This window comes from Heterodontus francisci, chromosome 31, assembly GCF_036365525.1.
Source record: "Heterodontus francisci isolate sHetFra1 chromosome 31, sHetFra1.hap1, whole genome shotgun sequence".
Taxonomy (NCBI): domain Eukaryota; kingdom Metazoa; phylum Chordata; class Chondrichthyes; order Heterodontiformes; family Heterodontidae; genus Heterodontus; species Heterodontus francisci.
The window spans coordinates 12051631-12065177 of NC_090401.1; the positions used below are offsets into that span (position 1 = coordinate 12051631).

Here is a 13547-nt window from a genome sequence, read left to right on the forward strand (position 1 = left end):
TGCAAAAAGCAGCACAGATTCTGGTGAATGCGAATGGTACAAAGAACACCAAAGAGTGACAGAGCAGATAATAAGAGTTACAAAAAGGCAGTATGAAAAGAAATTTGCAAGAGATATCAAAATCAACACAAAAAACTTTTCGAATTATATTAGGAAAAAGAGCATGGTCAGGAGCAATGTGGGTCCCTAGAAAACAGATAACAATGATATTGGCAGTGAAAATAAGGAAACGGTGGACATATTGAATCATTTCTTTGCAGTACTTACAGTAGAGGAAGAGGTTAGCATGCCGAAAATACCAAGAATATGTATATCAAATCAGAGACAGGGACTGAACAAAATTAACATAAGCAAAATAATAGTAATGAAGAAAATAATGGCACTAAAGAGTGATAAAGCCACAGGACCTGATGGTTTCCATCCTAGGATTTTAAAGGGAGTCAGTGAGAATATTGTAGATGTTTTAACTATAATTTTCCAAAATTCTCATGATTCGGGAACTGTACATTTAGATTAAAAAACTGCACATGTAACTGCTATTTAAGACAGATGAGAAGGAAACCAGGGAATTATGGACCAGTTAACATCGCGACACACATTGGGAAAGCAACAACCACCTTCGGCCGACTTGCGAATCGCTCATGGGATAACACCAAGCTGACCTTTACGCCCATGGTTACGTCTGTGTTCTCAGCACCTTGCTGTATGGCTGTGAAACATGGTGACTTACAGCTACCAGGAAAAGAAGCTCAATAATTTCTATCTTCGCTGTCTGTGGCACATGATGGATATATCCTGGCAGGACAAAATCACAAATGCTGCAGTCCTCTCAAAGGCAGAGCTCCCAAGTATGTTGGCACCAATCAAACAGAGGCGGCTTCGGTAGATCGGATATGTCCGCAGGATGGAAGGCCGTCGCAAACCCAAGGACCTTCTGTATGGTGAGGGAGCCGCGGCCAGACGACCAGCGGGGTGCCTAAAGGTTTGCTTCAAGGGTGCTTGTAAGCGTGACATCAAGGCGCTAAAGGCCCTAAATTGCACCTGGGAGTAACTAGCTGGTGAAAGAGGGAAAAGGTGACACATCCTGTGGACTGGTGTGCACTACCATGATGACCGGTTGCTACAGCAGCTTGGCAACAGGCACCAACATCAAAAACAACAACTCACAGCATCACCTGGCAGCTTCACATGCAACACTAGTGGCAGAACCTGACTACCTAAGATTGGCCTTCACAGCCATCAACAAAGATGCACCAAGAGAAGACACCCCACCGAAATGGATTGTTTACTGCATGTCCATCATCTTTCATAGATGGAAGGATGCCAACCAACCTAACATCTGTTGTTGGGAAATTACTAGAGTCTATAATTAAAGATAGTGACTGAACACCTTGCAAATTTTCAGCTGATCAGAGAGAGCCAGCATGGATTTCAAAAAGATAGATCACGCCAGATGAATCTGATAGAATTTTTTGAAGAGGTGACTAAAGTAGTGGACAGGTGAATGTCTATCGATGTTATTTATATGGACTTTCATAAGGCATTTGATGAAGTTCCTCGTAAGAGATTGTTAGCTAAAGTTGAAGCTCATGGAATTGAATGGAACTTAATGACCTGGTTAGGAAAATGGCTGAGTAGCAGCAGCGAGAGAGTAGGGATAATGAGCAGGTACTCTAATTGGTAGAATATGACTAGCGGTGCTCTGAAAGGATCCGTGTTGGGGCCTCAACTATTCACTAAGGTCATCTACTTTGGACCTAAAAATGAATAGAACAGGGTATTTTCTAAATGGTGAAAATCTAGAAACAGTGAAGGTCCAGGCACATAGATCATTAAAATGCCATGAACAGGGACAGAAAATAACCAAAAAAGGCTAATAGAACGCTGGCCTTTATATCTAGAGAACTAGATAAGAATACAGAGAGGTAGACGTCATGCTTCAGCTATACAAAGTCCTAGTTAAACCACACCTGCAGTATTGTGAACAGTTCTGGGCACCACACTTTAGGAAGGATATATGGCATTGGAGGAAATAGATTGTTCAGAATGATACTTGGATTCGAAGGATTAACTTATGAGGAGACATTACACAAATCAGGATTGTATTGCCTAGAAATTAGAAGGTTAAGGGGTGATTTGATCAAAGTATTCAAGATGTTAAGGGGAATAGATAGGGTAAATAGAAAGAAACTATTTCCACTGGTTGGGGAGTCTGGAACTAGGGGGCATAGTCTAAAAATTAAAATCAGATCTTTCAGTGGTGAAGTTAGAAAACACACAAAGGGTGGTGGAAATGTGGAATTCTTCCCCAAACAGCAATTGATCCTAGAACAATTGTTAATTTTAAAACGGAGATTGATAGATTTCTGTTAACCAAAGATATTAAATGATAATATCAATAATATATCAAAGGTGAAAATATGGAGTTATGTCACAGATCAGCCATGATCTCATTGAATGGTGGAACAGGCTCAAGGGGCTAAATAGCCTCTTCCTGTTCCTGTTGTGCTCCTAGGGAGGGAGAATGAGTAGGTCACCGACCATGGGAATGAAAGTTGAGTTCCTTTGGGCATTAAGATGGACACACCTACAATCCAGTGCAGACCCAGCTATTCAGCACGGATGCCTAAAAGCAATGAGGATCAATATGGTAATTGCCATGCTGACAGCACAGATTAGGTGCAGGATCCCACGTTTGGAAATTTGTTTACATTGAACACATTTGACATCCAAACAAACAGTCAGAATGCGTGCCAATGTGAATCGAAATAACTTCTGCTCAATAGGACCCATATCAGTTGCCCACCATGATCAAAGCCACCATGCAAATTGCGTTTGGCACCCAGCGTAGGCAGCGCGGGATATTCAACATTGGGCCAATCATGCTGAATGTCCCTCACCCAACGTGCATACACACTCACTTTCTAGCACTGGGTAGTTAACTGGAGAGGCAACCCTGCCTATAGTTGTATTCTGCTCTCATCCAGAAGCAGTGTGGGGAAATGGAGCACAGACTGGGGATTGAACCTGGTTTGCATGGGCCTATACCACCCCAGCAGTGTGACCAATTTGTGATGCAACATGACGGTGTTACTGATACACAAGATTGAACCAATGAGCGCAAAGCAGCAGGTTCCACGGAGTTCAGGCATTGAAACTGACACTGACACTGACACTGACCGATTATAAAGAACAGGTGAAGAACACCGAAGGATAATATGTAATGAGCTGAGTCCAACATCACTTGGTGACATGAGAACTGTAACTCAGTCAGAGACGAAGCTATTTCATAACATTCTGGCCTCAGTCCCATGGCCAGAGCTGTGTTCATAGGTTGCCATCACTGCAATCTAATCTCACTGCTCTCTCCACTGGGAATCCAATGCCAGGATATCCTGAGATTCCAGTAATGCCAAGGTAATATACCATTTAGTAAAGGAAATGTACAGTTCTTAATAACTGGAAAGGAATCCATGCAGTACTCACATTTTGTCCAGGTGCCCTTTCGATGCATGACTTGCACTGGAAAAGAAAGACACAAAAAGCCAATGTCATTGAAGCAAATGGATCCATTGCTCAGCCATTGATAAGACTAAAGCTTCACACACTCAGCCATGACAGTGTGCATGTCCAGTCTCAGCAATGTATGTGTCAGCCTTGACAGTGCATCTATCAGCCTTGACAGTGTGTGTGGAGCACAGAGTGATCAGGGAACTGAGTGCTCGGTAAACAGAGTGCTGAAGCTGGGAATTCAGTGAAGTGGGGGAAGGAGATGGTCCTTTTTTTATTCCTTGTGCTTTACCTCCAGTATCTGGTTAGTGTTCTTCCCTTGTTTCAAAGCTAGGAAACTGTAACTAACTGTTACTTTACTTTACTAAATTAGTAAATAATGAACTAATCAAATAAAAAAGTAAATAAGATGAGACACGTGGGTGTGGACAACCATATCTGCAGTAACTGTCTGCAGCTCAAGCATCTTCAATTCAGAGCTGGAGTCCAAGATGCACACACTGCCGGGCATCATGATGTGGGAGAATTACCTGAACACTTTGTTGCAGGAGACAGTTACACCCTTAGGTTAAGCAAAACCTTAGAGTTGGTTAATAGTCAGGGACAGGAGGGTGTGACTGCACATCAGGCTACGATGGGAATCCAGGATGTAGTGATGGAGGAGCCTCGGCCCTTGACCTTGACCAACAGGTACTAAGGTACTTGTCTGTGTGGATGAAAACAAGGACTGCAGGATGGATGTGCAAACTGATCATTGGAACATGGTGCAGGAAGCTATTTAAGTGGGGGCAGTGAAAAGGAATGCAGAAGTGTAGAGGGACAGAATAGTCAGGGGATAGATACTGTTCTCTGCAGCTGCGACTGGATGTTTTAAAGATTGTGTCACCTGCTCAGTGCTAGGGTTAAAGACATCTCCTTGCGGAGATGAACTTGGAGTGTTGGGGAGGATCCTGAGGAAATGGTGCAGGAGGGAGGGTTTTAGTTTTCTGGATCACTGGGTCTGTTTCTGGCAAAGGTGGGACCTGTACAAGTTGGACCAGAAAGGGACCAACATCCTTGCTGGGAGGTTTGCTAGTGCTGTTGGGGGGCAGGGGGGTTAAACTAATTTGGCAGGCGGATGGAATACAGAGTGGAGGTGCAGTAGGGGGTGATGCACAGTCAAATATTGAAGAGAAACTGAGTCAGTCTGGAAGGCAGAGCAAATGAAGACCTGTGAAGGCACAAGCGAATAATGCAAGGCTGGATTGCATCTATTTTAAGGCAAGGAGTCTGACGAGTAAGGCAGATGAATTGGGGGCATCGATTAACAAATGGGAATATGGTATTATTGCTATCACAGAGACATGGTTGAGGGAACAGAAGGACTAGCAGCTCAATATTCCAGGGTATAGAACTTTCAAGCATGACAGGGGAGGGGGTAAAAGAGGAGGTGGCATTGCACTGTTGATCAAGGAGTCAATTACTGCAGTAAGGAGGGATGATATCTTCGAAGGTTCCTCAAACGAGGCCATATGGGTAAAACTTAAAAACAAAAAAGGAGCAATCACTTGGCTGGGAGTGAACTACAGACCTCCAAACAGTCAGGGAGAGATAGAGGAGCAGAAATGGAGGCAAATCTCATAGAGGTGCAAAAATAATAGGGTAATAATAGTAGGGGATTTCAACTTCCCCAATATCAACTGGGACAGTCTTAGTGCAAAAGGTTTAAAGGGGGCGGAATTCTTAAAGTGAATACAGGAGAGCTTTTTGAGCCAGCAGGTAGAAAGTCCTACAAGAGAAGGGGCAGTACTGGACCTAATCCTAGGGAATGAAGCCGGAAAAGTGGTAGAAGTGTCAGTGGGGGAACATTTCGGGGATAGTGACCATAACTCTGTAAGATTTAAGGTAGTTATGGAAAAGGACAAAAACGGACCAGAAATAAAGGTACTGAATTGGGGGCAGGCCAATTTCAATATGATAAAACAAGATCTGGCCAAAGTGGACTGGGAGCAGCTACTTGGAGGAATGTCTACATCAGACCAGTGGGAGTCATTCAAAAAGGAAACAGTGACAGTTCAGGGCCAACATGTTCCCGTAAAGGTGAAGGGTAGGACCAACAAGTCCAGGGAACCCTGGATGTCAAGGGATATAGAGGATTGGATAAGGAAAAAAAAAGGAGGCTTATGGCAGATTCAGAGCACTGAAAACAGCGGAGGCCCTTGAGGAGTATAGAAAGTGTAGGGGGGTATTTAAAAAAGTAATTAGAAGAGCGAAGAGGGGACATGAAAAAACACTGGCGGGGAAGATAAAGGAAAATTCCAAGGCGTTTTATAAGTATATTAAGGGCAAGAGGATAACCAGGGAAAGAGTAGGGTCCATTAGGGACCTTAGTGGCAATCTGTGTGTGGAGCCGGAAGACATAGGTGAGGTTTTAAATGATTACTTCTCATCTGTGTTCACTATGGAGAAGGACGATGTAGGTGTAGAGATCAGGGAGGAGAATTGTGATATACTTGAACATATTAGCATTGAAAGGGAGGAAGTATTAGCTGTTTTAGCGGGCTTAAAAGTGGATAAATCCCCAGGCCCAGATGAGATGTATCCCAGGCTGTTATATGAGGCAAGGGAGGAGATAGCAGGGACTCCGACACAAATTTTCAAATCCTCTCTGGCCACAGGAGAGGTACCAGAGGACTGGAGGACAGCGAATGTGGTACCATTATTCAAGAAGGGTAGCAGGGATAAACCAGGTAATTACAGGCATCAGTGGTAGGGAAACTATTGGAAAAAATTCTGAGGAACAGGATTAATTTCCACTTGAAGAGGCAGGGATTAATCAGGGATAGTCAGCATGGCTTTGTCGGGGGAGATCGTGTCTAACTAACTTGATTGAATTTTTCGAGGAGGTGACTAGATGTGTAGATGAGGGTAAAGCAGTTGATATAGTCTGCATGGACTTCAGTAAGGCTTTTGATAAGATTCTGCATGGGAGATTGGTGAAGAAGATAAGGGCCCATGGGATCCAGGGCAATTTGACAAACTGGATCCAAAATTGGCTTACTGGCAGGAGGCAGAGGGTGATGGTCAAGGGTTGTTTTTGCGAGTGGAAGCCTGTGACCAGCAGGGATCGGTGCTGTTTGTAGTGTACATTAATGATTTGGACTTGATTATAGGAGGTTTGATCAGTAAGTTCGGACATGACATGAATATTGGTTGTGTCGTAAATAGTGAGGAGGAAAGCCTTAGATTCCAGGATGATATAGATGGGCTGCTAAGATGGGTGGAACATTGGCAAATGGAATTTAATCCTGAGAAGAGTGAGGTGATGCATTTTGGTAGGGCGAACAAGGCAAGGGAATATACAATTGATGGTAGGACCCTAGGAAGTACAGAGGGTCAGAGGGACCTTGGTGTACTTGTCCATAGATCACTGAAGGCAGCAGCACAGGGAGATAAGGTGGTTAGGAAGGCATCTGGGATACTTGCCTTTATCAGCTGAGGCATAGAATATAAGAGCAGGGAGGTTATAAAGGAGCTGTATAAAATGCTCATTAGGCCACAGCTGGAGTACTGAGTACAGTTCTAGGCATCACACTATAGGAAGGATGTGATTGCACTGGAGAGGGTGCAGAGGAGATTCACCAGGATGTTGCCTGGGCTGGAGAATTTCAGCTATGAAGAGAGACTGGATAGGCTAGGGTTGTTTTCCTTACAGCAGAGAAGGCTGAGGGGGGACCTGATTGAGGTATACAAAATTGTGACGGGCATTGATAGGATAGATAGGAAGAAACATTTTCCCTTAGCAGAGGGGTCAATAAGCAGGGGGCATAGATTCAAGGTAAGGGGCAGGAGGTTCAGGAGGGATTTGAGGAAAAAAATTTTCACCCAGAGGGTGGTTGGAATCTGGAACGCACTGCCTGAAGGGGTGGTAGAGGAAGGAACCCTCATAACATTTAAGAACTATTTAGATGAGCATTTGAAATGCCTTGGCATACAAGGCTACGGGCCAAATGCTGGAAAGTGGGATTGGAATAGATAGGTGCTTGATGGCCGGCACAGACACGATGGGCCGAAGGGCCTGTTTCTGTGCTTTATAACTCTATGACTCTATGTTGTTATGGTCCATATAGGAACTAGTGACATAGATAGAACTATGTTCTGCTGAGCGAGTTTCAGGAGTTCAGGTCCAAATTAAAGCAAAGAACCTCATAGGTAATAATCTCTGGATTGTTAGCTGAGCCACACAGCAATTGGCCTAGGGTCAAGTAAATTAGAGAATTAAGCACATGGCTCAATGAGTGATGTGGGAAGATGGGGTTTCAATTCATGGGGCACTGGCACCAGTACTGGGGAAAGAGGAAGCTGTTCCATTGGGATGGGCTCCACTTAAACTGGGCTGGGATCAGTGTCCTGGCGAATTGTATAACTGGGGTGTGGATGAGGCTTTAAGCTAAAAGAGAGGGAAAAGGTGTTCAGGTGAAGAGAGATTTAGAAATGTAAAAAGTTGAGGCAATAGAGCACTGTAGCGATTTGGGTAAAGACAAGCAGAGTGGGACAAGAAGGGACAGAGAGTTTAACGGCAACAGTACATTAGCGAATAAGGGTCATGCAAAGAATAGCGGTAAAAAAATTTACTTAAAGGCTCTTATCTGAATATGTGAAGCATCTGCAATAAAATAGATGAACCAGTGGCACAAACAGATAAATGATTTAGATCTAATCACCATGACAGAGACATGGTTGCAAGGTGACTAAGGTTGGGAGATAAATATTTCAGGGTACACAACATTTCGAAAAGACAAGCAGAATAGAAAAGGAAGGGGAGTATCCCTCATAGTAAAGGATGACATAAGGACAGTAGTGAGAAAGTATCTTGACACAGAAGATCAGGAAGTAGAGTCAGTATGGTTAGAGATTAGGAATAGCAAGAGTCAGAAAAAGCTGGTGGGAGTAGTTTATAGGCCCCCTAACAATAGTAAGAACATTAAGTAAGAAATAATCAGAACTTGTAACAAAGACAATGTAAAAATCGTGCGAGTTTTAATCTTCATGTAGACTGGACAAATCAAATGTGCAAAGGTAGTCTGGAAGATGAGTTTGTAGAATGCTTTCATGACAGTTTCCTAGAACAATACTTTGTGGAAACAACTAGGGACAAAATTATTTTAGATCTAGTATTGTGTCATGAAGAAGGGTTAATTAGTAATCTCAGAGTAAAAGATCCTCTGGGAAAAAGTGATCATAATACAGTTGATTTTCGTATTAAATTTGTGAATGACACATTCGAGCCCAAAACAAGAATCTTAAACTTAAACAAAGCCAATTAGATAGGCATGTTGGGAGAGCTGGCAAAGGTTGATTGGGTAAATAGAGTAGAAGATAGACTGGTAAATAAACAGTGGGAAACATCTAAAGAATTGATTCAAAATGTTCACCAAAAATACATTCCATTAAAAAGCAAGAACTCAGCCAGAAAGATGCATCTGCAGCTTTCTAAGGAAGTTAACGATAATGTTGGATTAAAAGAAGAGGTTTATAATATTGTGAAGAATGGTCGTAAGCCTAAGGATTGGGAGACTTCTAGAAACTAGCAAAGGGTGACCAAAAAGTTGACAAAAAGGGAAAAAAATAGAATGAGAATAAACTAGCCAGAAATAGAAAAACGGATTTTAAGCTTTTATAAGTATATTAAAAGATTAGCTAAAGTGAATGAAGCTCCTTTAGAGGCAGAGCCAGGAGAAATTATCATGGGAATTGAGGAAATGCAGAGATGTTGAACCTGGAAAATTGTGCATAGTTTTGGTCTCCACATCTAAGGAGTGTATTCCTTGGACACAGTACAACAAAGGTTCAGTAGATTGGTTCCTGGGATGAGAGGGATAGCCAATGATCAGAGGCTGAGTAAACTGGGCTGAAACTCTCTGAAGTTCAGAAGAATGAGAGGTGATTTCACTGAAACATACAAGATTCTGAAGGGGCTTAACAGGGTGAAGGTTCTTTCCCCTGGCTGGGGAATTTAGAACACGGGGGCACAGTCTCAGGTTAAGGGGTTGATCATTTAGCACTGCGATGAGGAGACATTTCTTCACTTGGAGGTTTGTGAATCTTTGGAATGTTCTACCCCAGAGGATGGTAGATGCTCCATTGTCGAGTACATTCAAGGCTGAGATAGATTTTTGGTCTCTCAGGGAACCAAGGGACAGGCGGAGCAGGCAGGAAAGTAGAGTTATTATCGAAGATCAGCCCTGATCACACTGAATGGTGGAGCTGGCTCGAGGAGCTGTACAGTCTACTGCTGCTGCTACTGCTGATGTGCCCTAGGGGTCAGTGCTGGGTCCACTTTTGTCCACATTAAGTATGGACAATTTGAACTTGAAAGATGATGGACACGCAGAAAACAATCCATTTAGGTGGGGTGTCTTCTCTTGGTGCACGTTTGCTGATGGCTGTGAAGGCCAATCCTTGAACCGTAGAACCATAGAAAATTTACAGCACAGAAAGAGGCCATTCAGCCCAGCATGTCTGCGCTGGCAGAAAAAAACTAGCTGCCCAATCTAATCCCACCTTCCAGCACCTGGTCCATAGCCTTGCACGTTACTGCACTTCAGGTGCATGTCCAGGTACCTTTTAAAAGAATTGAGGGTTTCTGCCTCCACCACCATTCCTGGCAGTGAATTCCAGACACCCTCCACCATCTGGGTGAAAAAGTCTTTCCTCATGTCCCCTCTAATCCTTCTACCAATCATCTGTGCCCCCTGGTAATTGACCTCTCCACTAGGGGAAACAGGTCCTTCCTGTCTACTTTATCGACGCCCCTCATAATTTTGTACACCTCAATTAAGTCACTCCTCAGCCGCCTCTGCTCGAAGGCAAACGCTAGTCTATCCAATCTTTCCTCATAGCTGCAATTTTCAAGCCCTGGCAACATTCTTGTAAATCTTCTCTGAACTCTCTCCAGAGCAATTATGTCCTTCCTGTAATATGGTGACAGGAACTGCACGCAACACTCCAGCTGTGGCCTAACCAGCGTTTTATACAGTTCCAGCATTACATCCCTGCTTTTGTATTCTATACCTCGGCCAATAACAAAAAGCATCCCATAAGCCTTCTTCATCACTCTATCTACCTGCCCTGCCACCTTCAGGGACCTGTGGACATGCACTCCAAGGTCTCTCACTTCCTCTGCCCCTCTCACTATCCTCCCGTTTATTGTGTATTCCCTCGCTTTGTTTGCCCTCCCGAAATGCTTTACCTCACACTTCTCCGGATTGAATTCCATTTGCCACTTTTCCGCCCACTCAACCAAACCACTGATATCATTCTGGTGTCTACAGCTTTCCTCTTCACTATTAACTACACAACCAATTATTGTGTCATCAGCAAACTTCCCAATCATGCCTCCTACATTTAAGTCCAAATCATTAATATATACCACAAACAGCAAGGGCCCCAACACTGAGTCCTGTGGAACGGCACTGGAAACCACTTTCCATTTGCAAAAACATCCATCGGCCATTGAGAGGCTGGTTCTGCCATATTTGCTGCACGTGAAGCTGCCAAGTGACGCTGTGAATTGTTGTTTTTGACGTTGGTGTCAGTTGCCAAGATGCTGCAGCCACTGGTCGTCATGGTAGTGCAGACCAATGCACAGACTGTGTCATCATTTCCCTCTTTCACCAGCTAGTGCAACAGATAGTTGACATTTAGAGACTTCATGTCACGCTTGCAAGCATCCTTGAAGCAGAGCTTTGGGCGTCCCACTGGTCGTCTGGCCCCAGCTACCTCACCATACAGAAGGTCCTTGGGTATGCGAGTATGAAGAGTAATGTGAGGCAATTCCTTGAAAGTACAAGTGCAGGTGAAGCCACTGAAAGAAAACATTTTGGTTTGTATAGACTACAAGATTTACTATGTTGAAGGCTTTATATGAATGACACCAAGTATCATAAGGAGATACTAGAACAGGTGACCAAAAGAAGTAGGTTTCAAAGAGCATCTTAAAGGAAGAGAGATGGAGAGGTGAAGCGGTTTGTGGAGGGAATTCCAGAGCTTCGGGCCCAGGCAGCTAAAGACATAGCCACCAATAGTGGAGCGATCGAAATTGGGGCTGTACACTGACGGAGTGCGGAGATCTCGGCAGTCCCTGTCCAGCTGCTGGGACTCAGAGAGGGTTCTGGGTTGGGGACTCATAGGTTGGAAGGCAAGAGAAGTCCAGGGAAAGTGAAGGCCTAAATTTTCTTTGTGGCGTTCATAGGAGCACCCCTGGCCCCTCAGAGGTAAGTAAGAAACCTGACTTCAAGTGGCCTCTTGTGCTCCCACTGTTGTTCTCTATCTGGTGGGAAAAGCTGCAGCGATTTCCCCAGACAGGTCATAGCTAAGGTCAGAGCCCAATAAAGAGGCACTCCGCTGCTTTAGGAAGGTGGCTTTGTTGCCTGCACCCAAGAGCAGTTTCAATGGAAGATGGTGAGAGCCACACAGTACAGGGTGAGGATTACATCACCTGGTCAGTTGAACAGCCCACCTGCCAAATTAGGAGATGATGCAATGCGTATTCCTTTGAACGCTGAGAGGGTGTTTGGGGCATGAATAGTGCATTTGTATTTGAAGCATTGACGGAACCTGCGAAGAAACGTCTGAGAAATAATGTTCATAATTGTGTGGTGAAAACTGAGAGATAAGAAAGGATTAAAATTCACATTCGGGACATAAAAAGCGTGGTTGCGAGTTCCTGTTTTAAACCACTGGATGGGAATTAGTTAAATTCTGTTACAACCTCTGTGAAAATGCCAGACACATCAGGAGCTTACATCTGTAGGATCTGCAATTCTGAACAGGGGATTGTTGATCAAAATGCTCGTCATGGAAAGAAAACAAAATCTAGGTTTGAAATGTGATCATTGAAATGAAATTCTCCACACCTCAACAGTGAGTGTTTTGGGACCACTTTGACGATGGCTTCATGTTAATGCCAGTTATTATTGGTTTAGTCCCTCTTGGGGCCCCATCCATCTTTATGTTCAAAATAGTAATGCTGCCCCACCCCCCCACCCCTCAAGGCAATGATGCAAGTCCATTCCATCAATCAAACTGAGGCTTACAGAAATCTTGGGTTTTTACAGACAGAGGGAAACAAAACCTCACAGCCTTCATTGCAAATTAATAACTGAAGCAAGTGACACAGAATCAATAGGATGAACAGGTAGATCAATCAGGTATCCATTCTGCAGACAATTATTAATTAAAATCACCTCAGGCCAGATCAGTCTGGGATTCTCCCAGGTGAAGTCAGCAGCATGGTAGAGGATGTGAAGACATGAAGAGGAGATAAATCAGGATGCACCAAGGCTGGGCTGTAAAGGTCTGTATAATGCATGAGACGGGGTAATTCTTCACAGTCATAGGAATACTCTCCACTGACTTGGACGAGAGCAGCTCCAACAACACTCAAGAAGCTCAACAAGAAGAAAAGCCAGAAGCATTTGCAACAATCTTCAGCTAGAAGTGCCGATTGGATGATCCATCTCTGCCTCCTCCTGAAGTCCCCAGCATCACACATGCCAGTCTTCAACCAATTCGATTCACTCCACGTGATATCAAGAAACGACTGAAGGCACTGGATACTGCAAAAGCTATGGGCTCTGACAAAATTCCGGCAATAGTACTGAAGACCTGTGCTCCAGAACTTGCCGCGTCCCTAGCCAAGCTGTTCCAGTACAGCTACAACACTGGCATCTACCCGGCAAAGTGGAAAATTGCCCCGGTATGTCCTGTACACAAAAGGCAGGACAAGTCCAACCAGGCCAATTACTGTCCCTTCAGTCTACTCTCAATCACTAGTAAAGTGATGGAAGGTGTCGTCCACTTGCTTAGCAATAACCTGTTCAGTGATGCTCAGTTTGGGTTCCGCCAAGGCCTCTCAGCTCCTGACTTCATTACAGCCTTGGTTCAAACATGGACAAAAGAGCTGAAATCCAGAGATGAGGTGAGAGTGACTGCCCTTGACATCAAGGCAGCATTTGACCGAGTATGGCATCAAGGAGCCCTAGCAAAACTGAGGT

The 13547-nt window shown here is 44.0% G+C and overlaps 1 protein-coding gene across 8 annotated transcripts in view; it reads right to left on the minus strand.

Annotated features, from left to right (window-relative positions):
* The window catches only part of col16a1 (collagen, type XVI, alpha 1), a 628911-nt gene that overhangs the window by 457316 nt on the left and 158048 nt on the right, over nt 1–13547 (minus strand). For all 8 annotated transcript variants that reach the window (XM_068011105.1, XM_068011107.1, XM_068011111.1 and 5 more), the window contains one exon: nt 3487–3522. In XM_068011105.1, the coding sequence (XP_067867206.1) occupies nt 3487–3522 (36 nt within the window). The remainder of the gene's footprint in view (nt 1–3486; nt 3523–13547) is intronic.